This window comes from Oncorhynchus clarkii, chromosome 5 (genome assembly GCF_045791955.1).
Source record: "Oncorhynchus clarkii lewisi isolate Uvic-CL-2024 chromosome 5, UVic_Ocla_1.0, whole genome shotgun sequence".
Lineage (NCBI taxonomy): Eukaryota > Metazoa > Chordata > Actinopteri > Salmoniformes > Salmonidae > Oncorhynchus > Oncorhynchus clarkii.
This window is the reverse complement of record NC_092151.1, coordinates 15,501,401-15,524,258: the sequence shown is the minus strand read 5'-3', so window position 1 is coordinate 15,524,258 and position 22,858 is coordinate 15,501,401. Positions and strand designations below refer to the sequence as shown.

Sequence of the window (22,858 nt, the reverse complement as noted above, 5' to 3'; positions counted from 1 at the left end):
GACACGCCCCTGCCAGCATAAACCAAGCTCCTGGTTCTAATTCAACACTGTGCAGTGCCTTTGTGTGAAAACCAGTGTTCAAATATGATTACACACCAAGCACAAGATAGAGCAGGCTTTTAATCATATAATCATTTATAATTACATCTGTTTTCCAGACAATCCCAGACAATCATCTGAGTGTGGATCAACCACGGAAGTCAAATAGCAACAAAAGATCACCATCACTATGACACACTCTCTCTCGTCATTGAAAAACAGCAGTTGATTAACTCCTATTATTGTTTTGGGAAAAAGATATGAGGCGAGTCATTATCTATGCAATCAATCCCACCACAGCAACATCTTTATGTTCAACCATTTACCAGTGAAAATGAAACGCTTACACGCAAGTGAGTGTACACAACCCAACGTAGACACACAAACCAGGAATTCAGAGGTGAATTGAGAAAATAATCACAGACCGCTGGAATGTACCACAGGGACCCTCACTGTCATAACTAAGTTACAACGCTTCAGCAACCCATTGGCAACCTATAATAATAATAAAAAACTCTAAGGTGTCTGAGCACAGATAGACCGTCAAAGGTTTTCATTGCACTTCTCTGCAAAAACACTTGGAGGTTTCACTTCTTTACAGAATTGGCAAAAACAAAGGAATACCAAAAAATATATATAAAAAAAAGAAAAAGAAGAACATTTACTTCTCTTTGGACACCGACATACCAATTACCAGCACAGAATCACTCACACGTTCACATTTAGGTTCCAACACTGTCATTCAGCATCCTTTACATAGCATTGCTACAGTAGACAGACACGCTTGAACGTATGTTAGTTAACATTTAAATGGCTAGATGGCATTCTGAAGGAATCAGAACTCAGGTGAAGCTCATAATGACATGCCCGCTTGGATTACATCATCTCCCTCTTATACATTGTTAGAAAAAAAGGTGCTATCTAGAACCCAAAAGGGTTCTTCAGCAGTCCCCATAGGATAAGCCTTTGAAGAACCCTTTTGGGTTCCATGTAGAACTTTTTGTAGAACCCATCTGGTTTTTACATGGAACCCAAAAGAGTTCTACCTGGATCCAAAAAGGGTTCTCCTATGGGGACAGCCTCAGAACCCTTTTGGAACCCTTTTTACTAAGAGGGTACACAACAACATCCTGCTGCCAACCGATACCAAAGAAAAGGAAAACAAGTTTCAACATCTGTGTTAGCGTGCAGTACTAACATGCACACTGCAGGTTAATGAACCTTTATGGTAAGAGGGATAAGGGTGAATATGATATTTCCCCAAGCAGAGAGACGAGTGCAGGCTGGTGCAGGCTAGTGACCTGGGGGAGTGTTGAATTCTGGGATATGGAGCTGGGGAGAAGTACGAGACGTGATAGAGATTTGACAGATATAGCCCTTCGCACTCTTCCACACTGGTCACCTCTACCTCTATCCCTGCAGGGGGACTGGGGGTTGGACCCCCCTCTCTTTCCTCCCTGCTAGTCTGATATCCTGACCTGGGGCTACTCTCCTGAGGGTCCTCTCCTCCCCTGTAGATCTGCTGCGGTTTCCTATTAGCCTGGTCCCAGAATCGTTTGTGCCATCTTGCCCACTAGACCATAGAGAGTTAGTAAGACGGCACAAAACAGATCTGGGACAAGGCTCATCTCCTACACCTCAAAACCTTGTGAAATCACTCACTAAGGAACAGAGATAGAGAATCCCCTAATCTGCTTGTTCCTACTGTCTGTAAACACAATATTAGGGGGTCTTGATGGGATGAGCTTTAATCTGTATGACTTAAACAAATCAATTGTAACGTCAATTGACTATGCGATGAGACGGCACGAGTCACGCCAATCGGAAAACACTGTAGTCCTCCTCGGAAAGAAGCAGAACATTCAACTCTGAACATCCTTTATTTCTTTACATTTGTTATTTTTTACATCAGTCCTCCTGTTGTCTCATGAAAACAAAAATGAATGGCCGACGTGTTGTCACTGAATGTCCTGTGTGGAGAAGAATGTACATGTTGACCCGAGTCTTCAAGCAGCGATTAACACTGACGATGTCACACTCCTTGGCATCATGGTCCCAAACACCACTACCTCCCTCCACTTCTCATCTGAACACCTTTAATGATGACACACCTACTACACTGGTACAGCAGCTCTTTAGATTTAGACTTAACCAACCATAGCTGCTAACAGCATCAGAAACATGGTGTCACGCAATGTTACATTTTTCACTTAGAAATCTTTTTAAGATTTATTCAATAAATAAGACCTTTTCACTACGGTAGGATGATAATTGACAACTATGTCCTTCTGCACTGGTAATAGAATGAGGCGCGTTGCTACGTTTTACAAAGTGCTCCTGACAAGGCTTCTCTTCACCCAGGTGCTTCTCTTCACCCAGGTTCTTCTCTTCACCCAGGTGCTTCTCTTCACCCAGGTGCTTCTCTTCACCCAGGTGTAGGAGTCAGACAGACAGATGACCTAGAAGGGAGGGAAGGAAGAAAAAAGTATGCTTAAGGCTTCCGCATGCTTCTGTTTGGCTGGCGCCTAGCTGAGCTCGGCTAGGCTAACCGAACTAGTGTGCTCGCATAGCCACTTTAAAAGACCTTTGCTTGTAAATTGGAACGAAAAGCGTCAATAGTACTGTTTGTCCATCTTGAGACGCCGTAGCCAGTATACACTTCCTCAAAATAGTCTGAATTAATATAACTATTTTCCTGAGGATATCTTACTCTCGCAATTTTACATCTAACTTGATGTTTGGTACAGTATTTCTCAATGCGAAAATGAGCATGAAAACAAGTCATCTGTCATTGAATGACAAAGACTTTTCTGAAGAATCCCTACTGTTGACAAATCACAGATGAAGGCAAATAGACTTCGGCTACCGACTTCGGATTGCTTTAAGAAAAACATTTGTGTGTCCGAACAACTGAAAAAAACAACTTTACCCAAGTCCAAAACTAACAAAAACGACAGATTAAATTGTCCCGAACACAACCGTGAATTCACATTGATTCAGTGTTCCTTCCATGTTTTATGTGCATTAGCAACTCACAACAAAATGTAACCATAGCCAAGTGATCCCAGTTCTTCTCCCGACATTCTCTTTTCCCTTCGGTATGTGTCTCTCAATTTCGATCCGACCGCTCCCTCTACACACACTCTTGCTGACTCTGCATGACTGCAGCGGGTTTACTAACACGTTAGTTATAGTAGCTATGTTGACTACGACGTTAGCTGAAATGGTGACAAATATGTAGGCTGTGTGTAGCGGTTATGATATGGTATGATAATGTTTGGCTTGGAAAGATGTTGAGTTGTGCTCTGATGTCCACAAGCAAAGGGAAAAGGTGAGTGCATGGCTGCATATCAACTGAACTAGGCCATTGACAATGGCTGCATATCAACTGAACTAGGCCATTGACAATGGCTGCATATCAACTGAACTAGGCCATTGACAATGGCTGCATATCAACTGAACTAGGCCATTGACAATGGCTGCATATCAACTGAACTAGGCCATTGACAATGGCTGCATATCAACTGAACTAGGCCATTGACAATGGCTACATATCAACTGAACTAGGCCATTGACAATGGCTGCATATCAACTGAACTAGGCCATTGACAATGGCTACATATCAACTGAACTAGGCCATTGACAATGGCTACATATCAACTGAACTAGGCCATTGACAATGGCTACATATCAACTGAACTAGGCCATTGACAATGGCTGCATATCAACTGAACTAGGCCATTGACAATGGCTGCATATCAACTGAACTAGGCCATTGACAATGGCTACATATCAACTGAACTAGGCCATTGACAATGGCTGCATATCAACTGAACTAGGCCATTGACAATGGCTGCATATCAACTGAACTAGGCCATTGACAATGGCTACATATCAACTGAACTAGGCCATTGACAATGGCTGCATATCAACTGAACTAGGCCATTGACAATGGCTGCATATCAACTGAACTAGGCCATTGACAATGGCTGCATATCAACTGAACTAGGCCATTGACAATGACTGCATATCAACTGAACTAGGCCATTGACAATGGCTGCATATCAACTGCAATCATTTCTGTAATCAGCACTTTCCCCCCCCAACGGTTAAAGACGAGGACTTGCGGAGCACTTTATATCCGTGGCAAATTATTTGAAAGATGCATATCCCCTCCTATTAACATTACAGCATTGTTGTGTTCTGTAGGCATATCTGTAAAAAACAAAGTCCATTTTGATGATGATTAGGACCTTTTAGTGGTAGTTTTGTGATAACTGCATTGTGCTTTTCATTTTGTGGGGGGGGAACCCAGAATATTTTCTGTTAGGGATTTTTTCTTAGCGTTACCGATTGAATTTCGTTTAAATGTTTTAACGCTCAGACCTCTAATAGAATTTCGTAGCTTTTGATGTTTTATTGTGCAAGACAAATTCCCCTTCAGGGAAATGATGTTCTATCTATCAGTCTCTCTCTCTCTACCTAGTTACAGTATCTGGGATCTCAAACACAGTTGACCTGATTTACAAACTGTTTATACATTACATGAAGTACATTACACACACACACACAGAATGTACAGGTAACTTACAAAAAGGAAACACCGACATAAAGCTTAATAAATGTGGTGTTTTGTTGGTGGTGGTGGAGACCGCTGTCTCAGGTGCCACTCCAGAATCTCCCGTAAGTGTTCAATTGGGTTGAGATCTGGTGCTCATCAAACCATTTAGTGACCACTTGTGCACTGTGGATAGGGGCATTGTCATCCTATGAGGGTATAGCCATGCTAGTCAAAATAATGGCCTGCCCAGCATTTTTATACAAGACCCTAAGCGTTATGGGATGTTATTTGCTTAATTAATTCAGGAATCACTTGTGTGGAAGCACCTGTATCCCTCATTTACTCAAGTGTTTCCTTAATTTCGTCAGTTACCTGTATGACGTCATGAAAATGACCTGAGCTACGTGAGAGAACAGAGTGGACTGTAGTGGTACCAGACAGTTCCAGGAGAATGACCTGAGCTACGTGAGAGAACAGAGTGGACTGTAGTGGTACCAGACAGTTACAGGAGCCAACAGGTCTAATACTGAAGTGTTTAGTAGAGACAGGAATATTTATGCTACATCATCCTTAGACCTGAGGTGGGTGGTTGTGTGTGTGTGTGTGTGTTTGGGTTCTTGTGTATGGATGTGGGAAACCGTCAGTGGGCAGAGATGATGCTTGGGTGCGTGTGTATGTTTGCTTGCGAGTGTGTTTATAAATCAACACACTTGGGTGTGTGTGTAAACACAACGTGTTTAAGTGTGTATCTCACCATTGTGGGTGTTTCTCAGAGTGCCCTGGTCTCTGCCTCTATCTTCCTCTCTCTGTGCAGGCTGTCTGTGTCGAGGGCCGGGGCCGACACTGTCTGTCTCACTGCAGTCTCAGGCCCTCCACCGTAGATACTGAGAAGATACTGCCACGTCTCCTCTGAGATCTGACCATAGTCAGCCCCTAGGAACACACACACATGCGCACATTAACACGTACAAATGAACACACACACGTGCGCACATTAACACATACAAGTGAACACACACAGGCCCAGACCAATACACACAGGATCACGCACCCAGACAGACCGACCAATCGACACATGTAACAGCATATACTGCTTACTTTGCTTTAGTTGTATGTGTCCCCCTTTCATCACACCAATCTTACTGTTGTCAATAGGACCAGGGGGTTCTGAGAAGACAATGACAAGCACCCCCAAGAGCTTTAGTGTCGTTACTAAAGAACATTTCACACTGTATTTATTCCCTCTACATATTCGGGGCCAGTATTCATAAATCGTCTCAGAGTTGGAGTGCTGATCTAGGATCAGTTTAGTCTATCATAATTGATAAGATTATAGGTACAGGTGGGGTCCTGATAATAGATCAGCACTCCTACTCTAAAACACTGTGTGTATATGGGCCCTGGACTGCACAGAGGATACAATGTGATAATTATAGTGTATTAAGTAATCCTGATCTTTAGCTTCCATTGGTACTGTAATGCCTCTGATTATAAATCAACCATTCTCATAGAATCGTACCGTTGTCTTTGCCCTTGACGAAGTTCTCCCACTCCCTGAACCACTGCATGCTGATACACAGGATGACTGTAGGAGCCTCCTCCGCCTGGAACTCTTTATTCAACTGGAGACAGACCGGGAGAACAGGTGAGGCCTTTGATACAGGACACACCACACACTTACAGGCAAGCGCGCACACACACACAGTGACCCATCCCTCTTACCCTGATAAAGGTGTCTATTTCCACCTTTCTGCGTTTGACCAGAGCCTCTATCTCCACCTGGCAGATAGCACACACGTACAGGTGGTTCACTGCTGGGCCTCCTCCAAAACTAGGAGACAGACAGACAGACAGACAGACAGACAGACAGACAGACAGACAGACAGACAGACAGACAGACAGTTAGTTCGATGGACAGAGAAATAGATTGACATTCAGACAGAAGCTGTGTTCGAATACTAACATACTGTATACTATCCTTTCAGTTGAGCGTACTAGCTCTTCGCCTGTCTATCAGAAGTTGATGCTGTTGCTATGCAACCTCTTGATGGACAGTCAGACAGAGAAACAGGTGGACAGTCAGATGGACAGTCAGATGGCCAGTCAGTTAGACAGATGGACAACCAGTCAGACAGACAGACAGACAGTTAGACAGACAGACAGTTAGACAGTCAGATACACCGACAGTCACAGACAGTTAGACAGACCGTCTGATGGACAGTCAGTTAGACAGACCGTCTGATGGACAGAGACAGATGGACAGTCAATTAGACAGACAAGTGGGTAGTCGGACAGACAGTCTCATCTTACCTGTTGTACAGGTACTCCCATACATTCTGCGGCAGGATCACCACCAGGTCGTCTATATAGTGGTACTTGTTGGGTGGGATCCCTGGACAAAACGTGAAGAAGATTATTTCAATGAGGTTGTGCTGGGGGTTGAGAGTGGTTGTGCTGGGGGTTGAGAGTGGTTGTGCTGGGGGTTGAGAATGGTTGAGCTGGGGGTTGAGAGTGGTTGAGCTGGGGGTTGAGAGTGGTTGAGCTGGGGGTTGAGAGTGGTTGTGCTGGGGGTTGAGAGTGGTTGAGCTGGGGGTTGAGAGTGGTTGTGCTGGGGGTTGAGAGTGGTTGAGCTGGGGGTTGAGAGTGGTTGAGCTGGGGGTTGAGAGTGGTTGAGCTGGGGGTTGAGAGTGGTTGTGCTGGGGGTTGAGAGTGGTTGAGCTGGGGGTTGAGAGTGGTTGAGCTGGGGGTTGAGAGTGGTTGTGCTGGGGGTTGAGAGTGGTTGAGCTGGGGGTTGAGAGTGGTTGAGCTGGGGGTTGAGAGTGGTTGAGCTGGGGGTTGAGAGTGGTTGTGCTGGGGGTTGAGAGTGGTTGTGCTGGGGGTTGAGAGTGGTTGAGCTGGGGGTTGAGAGTGGTTGTGCTGGGGGTTGAGAGTGGTTGAGCTGGGGGTTGAGAGTGGTTGAGCTGGGGGTTGAGAGTGGTTGAGCTGGGGGTTGAGAGTGGTTGTGCTGGGGGTTGAGAGTGTTTGAGCTGGGGGTTGAGAGTGGTTGAGCTGGGGGTTGAGAGTGGTTGTGCTGGGGGTTGAGAGTGGTTGTGCTGGGGGTTGAGAGTGGTTGAGCTGGGGGTTGAGAGTGGTTGAGCTGGGGGTTGAGAGTGGTTGAGCTGGGGGTTGAGAGTGGTTAACTGGGGGTTGAGAGTGGTTGTGCTGGGGGTTGAGAGTGGTTGAGCTGGGGGTTGAGAGTGGTTGTGCTGGGGGTTGAGAGTGGTTGAGCTGGGGGTTGAGAGTGGTTGAGCTGGGGGTTGAGAGTGGTTGAGCTGGGGGTTGAGAGTGGTTGAGCTGGGGGTTGAGAGTGGTTGTGCTGGGGGTTGAGAGTGGTTGAGCTGGGGGTTGAGAGTGGTTGAGCTGGGGGTTGAGAGTGGTTGAGCTGGGGGTTGAGAGTGGTTGAGCTGGGGGTTGAGAGTGGTTGTGCTGGGGGTTGAGAGTGGTTGTGCTGGGGGTTGAGAGTGGTTGTGCTTGGTATTTGATGGTGGGGTTGGTGAGGGCATAGAAATAGAATCTCTAGATCCTCAGACCAGATCAGTGGAGGCTGCTGCTAAGGGGAGAACGGCTCATAATAATAGCTGGAATGGAGTAAATGGAATGGCATCAAAAATGTTTTTTATGTGTTTGATACCATTCTATTTACTCCATTCCAGCCGTTATTATGAGCCATCTTTCCTCAGCAGCAGCCTCCACTGGAATAGATGGGTGGGGTTTGTACTTTTGGGACTACTCTATTGGTTCCAGTGTGCCAGGAAGCTCAATCAAGCACATCTCAAAGTATTTGAAAGAAAACAAGTACTACTTGAAGTGAGCCCATGTCTAGATTGAGTCTGGTTGATGTTCAGGATGGGTTCTGGTGGTAGGTTAAGTACAGTTCTGACCTCCGTACTAGCAGAGAAAGGTGTAGTTGATGTTTAGGATGTGTTTTTGTGGTAGGTCCAGTACAGTACTGACCTCCGTGCTGGCAGAGAAAGGTGTAGTTGATGTTTAGGGTGTGTTTTTGTGGTCGGTTAAGTACAGTTCTGACCTCCGTGCTGGCAGAGAAAGGTGTGGTTGCTGATGGGCCCTGGCTCAGTGAAGGTGTTGAACTTGTTGAGCCACTCTCTGGAGATGTAGAACTGCAGCAGGCTGGGCTCCTTCATGTTGGCTAGAGCCACAACCTTCTGCCTCTCCCTCACTGACTCCTCACTGCTCTTCCTGTGGACACACACACACACACACACACATACACACACACACACAGGCACACACATGACCAGACACACATACCATAATTAGTTCAGCAAAACAGAAATACATTGTTATTATCATTGTAATGTGGTATGAAGGTTAGTCTCGCCTGTAGAAGAGCACATAGGCCTCAGCATTCTGCACCACCGTCTCATGGACCTCTGTTACATACTGGTCATCAAACTCATACCACTGACCGTTGATCACATTCTGACAGTACGCTATGTAGTGACCACCTGGGGGGGAGAGAGACAGAGAGGCAGATGCAGAGGCAGAGAGACAGAGAGGAAGGAATTGCAGAAAGGTAGATAAAGGTATGCTGTGAAATCAACCATATTCATCAGTGTGCGGCTATCTATTTCTGTACCATGACCTCCCTTTCTGTACCCTGCAGCTGAAAGTTACTGGTTGTGATAAACTCTCATTTTTACATGAGTTGACACACATTTTGAGTTTCACTTTTTGAGTTGAATCAAAACCGTGAAGCCTAACAACCATGTTCCCTAAACGTCAGGTAGTACAGTCAGTCAACTGTTACTTGTTACTCACTGCCTGCGGTGCCATGGTGACAGATGACGGACAGCAGGTCGTAAGTGGTGATCTGGGAGAGGCTATCCTTGGCCAGGAAAGGTCGGAGGTCGAGTCCCTCCAATGGGAAGGCCACGTGACTGTTGATCTTGAAGGAGTACATCACCTCATGACGAAAACGCTTCAGGTGAATGCACAGAATCTGTACACACACAAAATGTTTCATGTAGATTTCCTGAAACAAATGCCTTGTCTTCACGATGAAAATCAACAACATTACACAACTTCGGTATCTTTAGTCGCTTTGATAAAGCTTGTTTTATCTTCTTTGCAGAATGTCAAAGTATGAGATAACAGAAGGGGACAAAGATAAGAGCATTACCTCAGGTAGCTGAAGTACTTTGCAATATTTAACACCATTTCTCAATCTGCAAGATAAGTGAAAGAGTATTAAAATGTGTGATGAAATGTGATCTGTATTATCAACTAGCCAGATTAATCTTCTAATGCTAAATGGAACTACAAATTCTCCAAAATACTTACTTTCTACACTTTTCACAGCTGTACATGTTGTCCCCTACAAAACAATTAAGAAATTACTGAAATTATTTCACGCCAGGATATGGTTTCGTTTAAAAAAATAATAATTTAAGCAGGAAAATCCTATTGAGACCAATGTCTCTTTGGCAGGGAGCCCTGCATCACAAAAAGTGCGCTGTGATAAGCAGTATCTAATGGTTTTAACGCAGTGGCAGCTGCATTCATATAGATAATGTCACCTTAATCCAGGGCCGACAGGAACGTTGATTTAATGATCTGTTTTCTACTATTAAGCGAGAGGCGCCATTTATTTCTAATGAAGAAACACAGTTTTATTCTCAGCTTCTTAGTTAACTAATCTATATGCGTTTTAAAAGACAACTTATCACCCATCCAAATGCCTTGGTATTTCTAAGAGGGATAACGCTCAATTTGCAGACATGTAAATCTGTGGAGTCAATGTTGTGGGCTCTAGAAAATAACATACACTTCTTCCTAATTCAGTACCAGTTTAAAGTTAACGAGCTTTGTGTGTGACATTAAAAGCAGCCAGTAGATCAGGGATGTTGATGCATTTTATTGGACAACTGTATATTTTTGAGTTTACCTTTGAGCTCATCAGCAGCAAAGAAGGCAGCAAGACAGTCCTCCAGTGTTACCATGGGGCCCCAAAACCAGCTGGGGATACAGGACACCACAAACCTACAGAGGTGGGAGTGGGGGGGTATACAGGAATAAATAGGAAGTATTATGTAGCTGTTACATGTGGTTTACTACTTGTTACAAGGTCGTTACATACTAGGTAAGGTTATTCCCTTGGAATGAATCATGGCAATGGTAAGTCTTACATTGCACAACTGGCTGTTGCAGATAGAAATGTAATGAATAGAGCTGACACCATTCCTTGTTCTAGATGACAGTCAATCACATCTGTTCTACACAATACATTTCTATCTGAAGGTTCTGTAATGTTGCACCCTCTTGAACGGGCCCCAATGCTAGCCCCATCCATTGACCCCTACCCCATCCCCAGCTCTCTACCCTCATCTCCAGCCCTCTACCCCCATCCCCAGCCCTCTACCCCCAGCCCTCTACCATCATCCCCAGCCCTCTACCATCATCCCCAGCCCTCTACCCCCAGCCCTCTACCATCATCCCCAGCCTTCTACCCCCAGCCCTCTACCCCCATCCCCAGCTCTCTACCCCCATCCCCAGCCCTCTACCCCCATCCCTCTACCCCCATCCCTCTACCCCCATCCCCAGCCCTCTACCACCAGCCCTCTACCACCAGCCCTCTACCACCAGCCCTCTACCCCCAGCCCTCTACCCCCAGCCCTCTACCCCCAGCCCTCTACCCCCAGCTCCTACAGCTGCCTTCCCCTGACCTGCGTATGGAGTCCATGATGTAGGTGATCCAGCCCTGGGAGCCGTAGACGTCCAGAGAGACCCCGGTCTTGGCTGGGATGTTCTGGTGGATGGAGGAGTGTAGCTTGGCAAGGTCCTCCTTACCTGGGATGGGCAGAGACAGGTCCTGGAAGGTCTCCACAGTGGTCGAAACCTAAAGGGGGGAAGGGAGAGGAGAAGAGAGAGAGGGGGCGATGAGAGGAAATGGACCAAAACTTCTGTTAAAAGGTCTACAAATTAAAAGAGGTCAACATTCAATATTAATGTGACAGTACTGAGGTACAGTACAGCAGAGTTCCTATGGGAGTGTCGCCCCCTGGTGGTGGTCAACACACAGCACAGCTCACCCTGTCACAGGTCAGACACTGGACCAGGCTGAGGATGGAGCCGTCAAATATGTCTGAGATGACACTGCGGTAGAGAGACTGTTTCTTCTTCTTGGCACCCAGGATCAGCTGGGCTAAGAGGTAGATTATGGGAAATGGAGTGAAATAGTTTGTGTGTGTGTGAGAGGGTAAGGTGTGTCTCTGTGCTTGGGTGGGAGAGTGTGTGCACACGTGACAGTGTGTGTGTGTTTGGAAGAGGACACCCCCCATACCTTTCTTGAAGGAGTATGTGGGCCCTGCAGAGCGGAGGGTGCTAGAGCGAGGGGGGCTAGAGGAGAGTTTTGGTTGCAGCTCCTGGACCATACGGACAGGGCTGCAGGGTCGAGACTGGGGGCGCTGCTGCATCGATGCCTCGTTGTCTGGCTCTGGGTAGGAGAGGAAAGAGGAAGAGGGGGCTTTTAAGAGATTACTAACAAATCACTACAACAGGTAACAAGGTACAACACTACAACACACACACACTACATTTTCTACTCCCACCATTACCAAAAATCTCAAATCTAATCAAAATCAAGCTTTATTTATATAGTACATTTCAGACATGGAAGCAAAAAAAAAAAACACGATTCACAGAAAAAAACCATGAATATAAAAACAGAAAACTTTACTACACAACAAACAAGAAGATAACAAACTAAAGAATAACAAAACATGAACGACTAAAAAGCACCCTAAGGAAAAGCAAAGCTAAAAAGGTGTGTTTTAAGATCTCTTTTAAATATGTCTACAGTTTCAACCCCACTCAGGTTCTCTGGCAGGCTATTCCAGACGCAGGGGGCATAGTAACTAAAGGCTGCCTCTCCATGCCTCTTGGTCCTAGGCTTTGGGATAGTTAACAGAGGTAGTAAGAGAACTTGAGGGACCTACTGGGTACATAACTTAAAAGCATATCTGGCATGTTTTGGGGTGCACAATTGTGGACTGATTTAAAAACCAATAAAATAATCTTAAAATGAATTCTAAAACTCAGGCAGCCCGTGCAGAGAATTTAAAACCGGTGCATAACGTATGCTCTCCGTCTGGTCCTGGTCAGTACCTGTGTATTCTGTATGTTTTGCAGTTGACCAATGGCTTTCTTGGGTAGACCAGACAGGAGAGAATTACAACAGTCAAGCCTGCTTGTAATAAAAGCATGTATGAGTCTCTCTGTATCAGACAGAGAGAAACGGACGCACCTTGGCAATGTTTCACAGGTGGAAAAAAAGCGATTTTTGAAGACATTCCTACGGTGTGACTCGAAATTGGGTTCAGAATCTAAAATGACACTTGTTTAATATTTATTGCCTGTGAATTAACATATGCGTCCAGATTCTCTTTCTGTGCTTTGGCTCCAACAATAACAATGCCCATACCTGGAGTGTTGCTGCTCTGCATCTGCCCCTGTGTTTGACTCTGACTGGGGCTCTGTGGTCTAGGGGGGGTCCCCTCCTCCTCCGCCCCCCTCTCTAGAGCCCCCTTCTCGGCCGCCGCCGTATCCACATCTGCGTCCTCGTCCATCTCCTGGGAGCCTCCGTGGAGGGGCGAGCCCAAAACCCTCTTCTCCTTCAGCCTCTCTTTCTCCGAGATGGGTCCTCCTGTCCCTGATCGCCCCCCAGTGCCTGTCCCCCCTCCTCCCACCCTCGGTGACACCCCGCACTCGTCCTGGATGAGCAGGCCCGCCTCCCCCAGCCCTCCTCCTTCTCCCCGGTCGCTGCTGGCACCTGAGTCGCAGGAGAGGAACTCGTCCTCGGCGGGGGAGCGGTCGCTCCCGTCCCTCCGCTCGTCCCCCTCACCCCCCCTGCCGAACTCTGCCAATGGCTCCTTGAGCTCCTCGTGGAGCTGGTCCATCAGACAGCGCAGAAACTCCTGGGTATCCTATGTAGTAGTATACAGGGCGAGAGGGAGAGTGTGTGGAACTGTCTTATATACTCAGATCTCACACACACACACACACACACACAAAGAGTTAGAAGAGGGGAGGATGCTGCTCTATCAAGTAGAAAGAGAGAGGGGATAATGGTGTGGGAGGACTACGAAGCAGGGAAAGTGTGTGTGTGTGTGTGTGTGTGTGTGTGTGTGTGTGTGTGTGTGTGTGTTCCCTGCAGCGCTTAGGCACAGAAAGTCATTGAGAGTGTGTGTGATGGTGAAGCATTAAGAGAAACAGATCACACAGGCTCAACACAATACTATTTTCACAGCAGTTTTGTCATTGTATTTTTCCACAGCAATCAAAACCAAAAGTCACATACACACAATCCCATTCCAATCAACCAAACACCCATTAAGCCAAGCAGTAACATCAAAATGTCCACTAGTTACTGTGTGTTAGTTAGAGCATGTCAGCATCCCAAATGGCACCCTATTCCCTATATAGTGCACTACTTTTGACCAGATCCATAGCGCTATGGTCAAAAGTAGTGCACTACACAGAGAATAGGGTGCCACTTGGGAAGATCTCAATTGCATACTCCTCGTGTCCTTTCTCCTCGTCTCCTTCTCAAAACCCATTGAAGGAGAAAGTCAGGAGACGAGGAGAAAGGACACGAGGAGTATGCAATGGAGATCTTCCCCATTTCACTGTCTTGGCACCCTACTTCCAAGTATCACTGACAGGGTTAGCCAATCAGCAACACAACAATCAACCTATGAAACTTCACTGTCCCTGGAGGTCCATTTGGTTTGTGGCAACAGTGATTATTTTGGGGGTATGGGACACAGGTAGAGGTGGGTTAAGTCGGGGGTTAAAGAGAGGAGCAAGAGGGGGGTAGGGCTAGGGGTCAGGTCATAATTTTGTTTCCTACCTGCTGGGAGCTTGCCCCTACCTGCTGGGCGTAGCCACGGAACATGGGGTTGACCAGCTTGATTCCCTGGGACAAACTGGTGGGGACCACGTAACTGGGCCTGAAGGAAAGAGAGAGTGGTGGAGGAAAGAGAGAGAGAGTTACAGAGAGAGAAGGAAAGTGAGAGTGAGGGAATGAAGAAGAGGAAGCAGAATGTGTAGCAGACCATGACTAAGCAAGTAGACTCATTAAACATACGTTAAGTCACACGTTTTCCGGGATAGCCCCCCTTGTGAAAGATGTATTTTCTTCTATTACATAGGTCAGACAGTATCATTTAAAAACACAATTTTGCTGCAATCTTGTGAATATATAGCCCAAAAATGTGCATGTTGATTGGTACATACAGACTGTAATATTCAACATATTAGCATGTCCATTGGTACACTACCGTTTCTTGTGCCAGAGCTCAGAGATTAGTTTCTGGTAGCTCTTGCACAGCGCAGGTTTCTTGTCTGTCCGCACCAGTCCACTGCAGTCCAGGAAGAACTGAGTGAGAGGAGGACTGTAGAGGGATTAGAGGGGGTTAGGGGGGGTTAGAGTGGTTAGAGGGGGTTAGGGGAGGGACGGAGAAGAAAGAAAGAACTGGTCAGTTGGAGATCCAATCTATGAAAACTAACACACTGGCTTCTGCTGAGAAGAGCAATCCCTACAGGATTCCACTGAGATTTTTCTGCAGGCTAAAATGATTGATTTTGCCTCGGCAATTATTACATTTTGCTTGCAATAAATGTGCAGTGATTGGTTGAAATTGCGAGCCCTCTTTTTGTACTGCAGTGATGGGTCAGTCTTACGTGATACCATTGTGATGAATTTACTGTTTTATGCGGGTGATTGGTCAAATATGCAGGCCCTCGGATAATACACTGAGTATAGAAAACATTGGTAACACTTTCCTAATTTTGAGTTGCACACCCCCCTCCTCCCCCCCGAGAAAAGCCTCGATTTGTCGGGCATGGACTCTATAAGGTGTTGAAAGTGTTCCACAGGGATGCTGGCCCATGTTGATTCCAATGCTTCCCTGTTGTGTCAAGTTGGCTGGATGACCTTTAGGTGGTGGACCATTCTTTATTCACACGGGAAACTGTTCAGAATGAAAGCCACAGCAGCGTTACAGTTCTTGACACAAACCGGTGAGTGGCAATTGAGACATGGATTATGCATGCGTGCCATGCAGACGGTGAATGGGAAAGACAAAAATATTTAAGTGCCTTTGAAAAGGGTATAGTAGCAGGTGCCAGGCGCACTGGTTTGAGTGTGTTCCCTGTGGAACGCTTTGGACACCTTGTAGAGTCCATGTACCGACGAATTGAGGCCGTTCTGAGGGCAGAAGGGGGTGTAACTTAATATTAGGAAGGTGTTTCTAATGTTTTGTACACTCAAGAGTAAGTTAGAAAAAGACCCCACTGAACGACTCAGTACGTTAGAGAAAGACCCCACTGAACGACTCAGTACGTTAAAGACCCCACTGAACGATTCAGTAGGTTAACAGACCCCACTGAACGATTCAGTAGGTTAGAGAAAGACCCCACTGAACGATTCAGTACGTTAGAGAAAGACCCCACTGAGCGATTCAGTACGTTAAAGACCCCACTGAACAATTCAGTACGTTAGAGAAAGACCCCACTGAACGATTCAGTAGGTTAGAGAAAGACCCCACTGAACGATTCAGTAGGTTAGAGAAAGACCCCACTGAACGATTCAGTAGGTTAGAGAAAGACCCCACTGAACGATTCAGTAGGTTAGAGAAAGACCCCACTGAACGATTCAGAATGTTAGAGAAAGACCCCACTGAACGATTCAGTACGTTAGAGAAAGACCCCACTGAACGATTCAGAATGTTAGAGAAAGACCCCACTGACCAATTCAGTAGGTTAGAGAAAGACCCCACTGACCAATTCAGAATGTTAGAGAAAGACCCCACTGACCAATTCAGAATGTTAGAGAAAGACCCCACTGACCGATTCAGAATGTTAGAGAAAGACCCCACTGACCGATTCAGAATGTTAGAGAAAGACCCCACTGACCGATCCAGAATGTTAGAGAAAGACCCCACTGACCGATTCAGAATGTTAGAGAAAGACCCCACTGACCGATTCAGTAGGTTAGAGAAAGACCCCACTGAACGATTCAGTAGGTTAGAGAAAGACCCCACTGAACGATTCAGCAGGTTAGAGAAAGACCCCACTGAACGATTCAGTAGGTTAGAGAAAGACCCCACTGAACGATTCAGTAGGTTAGAGAAAGACCCCACTGAACGATTCAGTACGTTAGAGAAAGACCCCACTGAACGATTCAGTAGGTTAGAGAAAGACCCCACTGAACGATTCAGTACGTTAGAGAAAGACCCCACTGAACGATTCAGAATGTTAGAGAAAGACCCCACTGAACGATTCAGTACGTTAGAGAAAGACCCCACTGAACGATTGAGTACGTTAGAGAAAGACCTCACTGAACGATTCAGAATGTTAGAGAAAGACCCCACTGAACGATTCAGTACGTTAGAGAAAGACCCCACTGAACGATTCAGAATGTTAGAGAAAGACCCCACTGAACGATTCAGTAGGTTAGAGAAAGACCCCACTGACCGATTCAGAATGTTAGAGAAAGACCCCACTGACCGATTCAGTACGTTAGAGAAAGACCCCACTGAACGATTCAGAATGTTAGAGAAAGACCCCACTGAACGATTCAGTACGTTAGAGAAAGACCCCACTGAACGATTCAGTACGTTAGAGAAAGACCCCACTGAACGATTCAGAATGTTAGAGAAAGACCCCACTGAACGATTCAGTAGGTTAGAGAAAGACCCCACTGACCGATTCAGAATGTTAGAGAAAGACCCCACTGACCGATTCAGAATGTTAGAGAAAGACCCCACTGACCAATTCAGAATGTTAGAGAAAGACCCCACTGACCGATTCAGAATGTTAGAGAAAGACCCCACTGACCGATTCAGAATGTTAGAGAAAGACCCCACTGAACGATTCAGTAGGTTAGAGAAAGACCCCACTGAACGATTCAGTAGGTTAGAGAAAGACCCCACTGAACGATTCAGAACTTGTCATCATCATCAAAGCACGTTTTCACCCACTCTATAATATGCAGGGAATTGTTGATTTTGCAAAAAATTCTGCTATTGCAGAATCGTGAAAGAACTGGAAGACGAATACACATATGCTCACACACTTTCAGCTTTACGAAACGAGACAGGAAGTGACCTCACCAGTTGGACAGGGCTTGAAGAGCTGCGTTCATGTAGCAGGAGTTACCGATATTCTTCATCCCTGTCAGACCTTTGAGAAAGATGTAGGGGGAAAAAAGAAGAAGCTAATAACGTCATTTAGAATATTATATGGTAGGACTACGATACAAGCCACTCCACTGTTTACACCTGACATTTGGAGAACAGGCCTACATACAGTATGTGGGATCTTCATTTGACCAGTTTCTCACAGGAGTAAAATATTCCTGGATGATTCGATTACTCTAAGTGATCATTTATTATGGGAAATTAGCTTTGCTAGGCTAAAGTAGGCTATAGTTTAGGTGTGTGATCTAATTAGTAAGAACTGCAGGCTTTCAGTGAATTTATGTAAACCACAAGGCTCATTTTAATTTCTTGCAGCACATGAAAAATTATCTGCAACAACAGAGTGATCAAATTAAGATACTACATCTGTTAGTGAAAATGCATGACATGGACCCTGTCAGTTAATATTGACCGTCAGTCTATTACCATTGTCTAGTACGTACTCTTAGGCCCCAAAGCAATTATATTTCTCTTAACCCAGAGCTCGTCTCATTAGGCTCTCAGATCATTTGGGAGGTCCCTGACAAAATCAGCTTGGTATAATTCACTAAGGAATAGACCTGCTAAGCGTGTCAACTAGAGAAAAGGATGAACAAAACGATTGTACAGAGCTCTATATCTGATCGTATGTTACATTTAAAATGCAGACCATATCTGATGGCTATGGTTGTCACCCATAAAGAGAGAACTTCTGGTTGAATGCATTCAGCTGTGCAACTGACTAGGTATCCCCTGTACAGGCTAAGGGTATCAGTTGAACTGTGTATATGTTGGACAATATACAGTGCATTCGGAAAATATTCAGACTCCTTCACTTTTTCCACATTTTGTTACAGCCTAGTTCTAAAATTAAATTATTTTATTTTTCCTCAATCAATAATGACAAAGCAAAAACAGTTTTAGAAATGTTTACACATTTATTACAAATAAAAAACTTAAATATGACTTTTACATAAGTATTCAGACCCTTTGCTCAGTACTTTGTTGAAGCACCTTTGGCAGCGATTACAGCCTTGAGTCTTCTTGTGTACTACACTACAAGCTTGGCACACCTGTATTTGGGGAGTTTCTCCCATTCTTCTCTGCAGATCCTCTCAAGCTGTCAGGTTGGATGGGGACGGCATCTCTGCAAAGCTATTTTCAGTTCTCTCCAGTGATGTTTGATTGGGTTCAAGTCCGGTCCACTCAAGGACATTCAGAGACTTGTCCCGAAGCCACTCCTGCGTTGTCTTGGCTGTGTGCTTAGGGTTTTTCTCCTGTTAGAAATTGAACCTTCGCCCCAGTCTAAGGTCCTGAGCACTCTGGAACAGGTTTTCATCAAGGATCTCTCTGCACGTTGCTTCGTTCATCTTTCCCTCGATTCACACTAGTCTCGCAGTCCCTGACGCTGAAAAACATCCCCACAGCATGATGATGCTGCTACCACCATACTTCACCATAGGGATGGTATTGGCCAGGTGATGGAGCAGTGCCTGGTTTCCTCCAGATGCTTGGCATTCAGGCCAAATACTTTAATCTTGGTTTCATCAGACCAGAGAATCTTGTTTCTCATGGTCAGAGTCCTTTAGGCAAATTCCAGACGGGCTGTCATGTTCCTTTTACTGAGGAGTGGCTTCGGTCTGGCCACTCTACCATAAAGGTCTTATTGGTGGAGTGCTACAGTGATGGTTGTCCTTCTGGAAGGTTCTCCCATCTCAACAGAGGAACTCTGTCAGAGTGACCATCGGGTTCTTGGTCACCTCCCTGACCAAGGCCCTTCTCCCCTGATTGCTCAGTTTGTCTGGGTGGCCAGCTCTAGGAAGAGTCTTGGTGGTTCCAAAATTCTTCCATTTAAGAATGATGGTGGCCACTGTGTTCTTGGGGACCTTCCATGCTGCAGAGGTTTTTTGGTACCCTTCCTCAGATCTGTGCCTTGACACAATCCTGTCTCAGGGCTCTACAGACAATTCCTACCTCATGGCCTGCACTGTCAACTGTGGGACCTTAAATAGACAGGTTTGTGCCTTTCCAAATCATGTCCAATCAATTGAATTTACCACAGGTGGTTGTAAAAACAATCAAGTTGTAGAAACATCTCAAGCATGATCAATGGAAACAGGATGCACCTGAGCTGGAAAAAGTGAAGGGGTCTGAATACTTTCCAAATGCACTGTATTCTTTACTGTTATTGAATGGTTGCCATGATGACCAGAGGGGGGTCAGAGGTTACCTCTGGGTTTGAGGTCATCCTCCTCCGACTCTGACCCCTCTTCTTCTGCCACCGCGATGGGCACCGCCTTCAACGGGCGGTGGTGACTCACTGGTTGATGAAATGCATCCTGGGAAAATTATTGGTTGTCATTAAAAAAACAAATAAGAACATAAGTCTGTGTGCCTGTGGGAAGCCAATTAAAATATAAAAACACAGAATCGGCTGCATTTCAGCTCACAAGTGTGAATGTGAGCTGATCAAAATTAAACATAGTTGAGTAAAACGTTATAATAAATAAATGATTTATACACAGTACATAATGCAGGCCTTCTGAATAGTTATGAATCCTTTCTAAATTAAAATATATTTTAGCCATAGTTGATATAGGGCCAATCCCAAATGGCTCCCTATATAGTGCACTAATTTAGACCAGTGCCCAAAAGGCACGTAAACATAGTATAGTTGAATATAGCTGAGCTGACCTTTGTGCGATGGCGTACCTGGTTGTCCATAGCTTTACAGTGGTGGGGAGTGTTAGTGGCAGACATAGCAGATACTACTGCAGGCCTCTGCTCTAGAAACACCTCTCTCTCACACACATAGCACCAGATCCTGAATGTTGTCAGGTTTACTGTCAGGCTGTGTTTCTTAGTCTAGGGGGGAGAGACACAGAGACACACGCCCACACACTTAATAACAATTAGATATACATTTTTGTTGCATGAAATGCTAGGGTGGCAGGTAGCCTAGTGGTTAGGGAGGTGAGCCAGCAACCAAAGGGCTGCAAGTTCAAATCCTGGGTCCGATGGGAAAAATCTGTCAGGAAGTGAGCTGGCAACCGCAGGGTTGCTGGTATTAAATCCTAAATGTGGTTGCACATGTGTCTTTCTGAGGAGGTGGAAGTCAAATTTCAGTTGAGCCAATAAAGTGATCTTGAAATGGCATCTCTCACAACCCAAAGAAGAAAAGCTCTGAGCAGAATTCACCTGAGCGTGTAGGGTGCTGTGATCTGAAAAGGATTCTCCACAGCCAACATATGGACACTCGCTCTGAACAAAATAAAAAAAACTATTACATTAGTCTACGGGTAAAAATATATATTATGGTCCACAGAATATCTGAAACAGTGAAGAAAAGCAGACTCTGCTGTTTACCTGAAGACAGGCCCAGAGGTTGGGTCCTCCTGCTACACATAACTGGCAGGTTCCCTTCAAAACACAAAACAATTATACAGCACCATCTCCTGTGTGATTTTGTCAGACCACCAGAATGTATTGTACATTTTGTTTGACATTTTGTGGGACTTAGGGCCTTTTAGACCAGAAAAATATGTGAAGGCAAATCTAGAAGACATGACTCAAGAGCAAAAGACATGACTTTGGTCACATTGCACCCATTCCATACATATTCTAGATGCTTGACAATGCGAGAGCTAGGGGATATAAGGCTATATCTGCAAGATGATTCTGAGATAATTGTCTTTAAAGTTCCAACCCCTCATTGGTTTTAATGGTGTCAGCATTTTTCATATTGTATTCTTTTGAACTTTAACAATATGAATTTAGGTATTTACAGTATAATTTTGAACAAAATGCAAATAGAACCTTATAGTCCCAAGCTCGACTGGGCAAATTTCTTTAGAAACCATCATTTCTCTTACCTTGGATTTCTGCAGAAGGTCCTCCTTGGTGACCTCCCCTATGGATTCCAGGTGGGGACAAATGTCCCCCAGGTCACTCATGTTTATTCAACTTCTTCTAAAGATCTAGCTAATTATACACAAAAATATGAATCTGATATTTTGTTTGTGTAGATAAAACAATACATTGAAGCAAGCTGACATCAGTAAGTGGCTACAATAAGTAGACACACTTCAATCAAGGGGTGTGTCTGACTCTGCCAGAGTAGACTATTACAAAACGTCGAATATGTCGAATTAGTCGTACTGTAGCAGGGAATGTCGCCGACAATGATGCTCTTTAGTTTAGCTAGGAAGCTAACGTTACTCTACTCACTCAAAGCTTTGAAATTACTGCATTTACTAGTAACTAGCTGCCTGACAACCCATCGACATTCTAGAAATGGATAATCAATTAACTAAACATCTAACTATCGCACATCAGCCAACACAGGTACACTTTTTTAATTTTATAAAACCAATTCCTGCACTATGGTTTGGCTAGAGACACCGAAATCTGACAGCTCTGCTGCAAACTGAAGGCCCTGTTTTTCCACTCCTAACTAGCATCAAAAATCGATGATGACATCGACAACAAATACATGAATCTCAACATGAGCTATTTACCAACAGCAGGCGATGTCACAACAATATTCAGATAAGTTCATTTAAGGGGAAATGTGCGTTAAAAATAGGTAAACACCTAGCTAGCGATGGTATCCTGGCTAGCTACTGTGGCTGTTGTACGGAATAGAGATACCCCATCCCACTTGCTCCCCCGCCCAACTCACACACTGGTTTAACGTCAGTGTTGTTATGCACCACGTCAGCAAGAACTAGCAGCTTGTTGCTTTATTTCATAGGGATGTTGTTTCGATTCCTTATGATACAATTTACTGGAATACATGTGTCAATAATATCTATTGGAAAAGGGTATGGTTATTACCACACAAATACCTGCTTGTTAACAAGGTCAAATAGGTCTCTTTCAGAATGATCCAAGTATTACCCTGCGAATCATTACCTGAAGAAACTCAAAGACATTAACGGTCCTTTTTGTGTTGAGCGTCCAGAAACAGCTTTGCATTGATTTTGGCACTGTCTACACGTAAAGAGATTATGGCAAGACA

General features: G+C 45.0%; 1 protein-coding gene across 7 annotated transcripts; it reads right to left on the bottom strand.

Moving 5' to 3' along the window:
• Positions 1 to 101: 101 nt before the first annotated feature.
• LOC139408420 (ubiquitin specific peptidase 20) lies at positions 102 to 22,491 on the bottom strand. Of its 7 annotated transcripts, none has more exons than XM_071152272.1 (25): positions 22,432 to 22,491; positions 21,711 to 21,819; positions 21,205 to 21,258; positions 21,037 to 21,099; positions 20,533 to 20,703; positions 20,069 to 20,177; positions 17,773 to 17,842; positions 14,938 to 15,051; positions 14,508 to 14,607; positions 13,080 to 13,581; positions 11,940 to 12,092; positions 11,689 to 11,801; positions 11,323 to 11,495; positions 10,545 to 10,639; positions 9,941 to 9,974; positions 9,780 to 9,825; positions 9,419 to 9,599; positions 8,979 to 9,105; positions 8,667 to 8,836; positions 6,911 to 6,992; positions 6,323 to 6,431; positions 6,120 to 6,222; positions 5,699 to 5,767; positions 5,355 to 5,533; positions 102 to 2,498 (listed from the first exon to the last, which is right to left on the bottom strand). In XM_071152272.1, the coding sequence occupies exons 2-24, from the start codon at positions 21,789 to 21,791 to the stop codon at positions 5,370 to 5,372; spliced, it is 2,883 nt and encodes a 960-aa protein (XP_071008373.1). In that variant the 5' UTR covers positions 21,792 to 21,819; positions 22,432 to 22,491; the 3' UTR covers positions 102 to 2,498; positions 5,355 to 5,369. The 7 variants fall into 7 exon arrangements, with proteins under 7 accessions (XP_071008373.1, XP_071008377.1, XP_071008375.1 ...); XM_071152276.1 differs by having other exon boundaries at positions 14,529 to 14,607; XM_071152274.1 differs by having other exon boundaries at positions 20,551 to 20,703.
• Between the last annotated feature and the right edge of the window lie 367 nt (positions 22,492 to 22,858).

What these genes read in the sequence shown, in the direction of transcription:
- LOC139408420 (XM_071152272.1), bottom strand. Translation starts at nt 21,791, where the DNA reads ATGAGTGACCTGGGGGACATTTGTCCCCACCTGGAATCCATAGGGGAG. An exon ending in GAGCTCTGGCACAAGAAACG is followed by an intron (nt 14,608 to 14,937) that starts GTAGTGTACCAA and finishes TCTTTCCTTCAG; the next exon opens with GCCCAGTTACGTGGTCCCCA. An exon ending in TCACCATGGCACCGCAGGCA is followed by an intron (nt 9,106 to 9,418) that starts GTGAGTAACAAG and finishes TCTCCCCCCCAG; the next exon opens with GTGGTCACTACATAGCGTAC.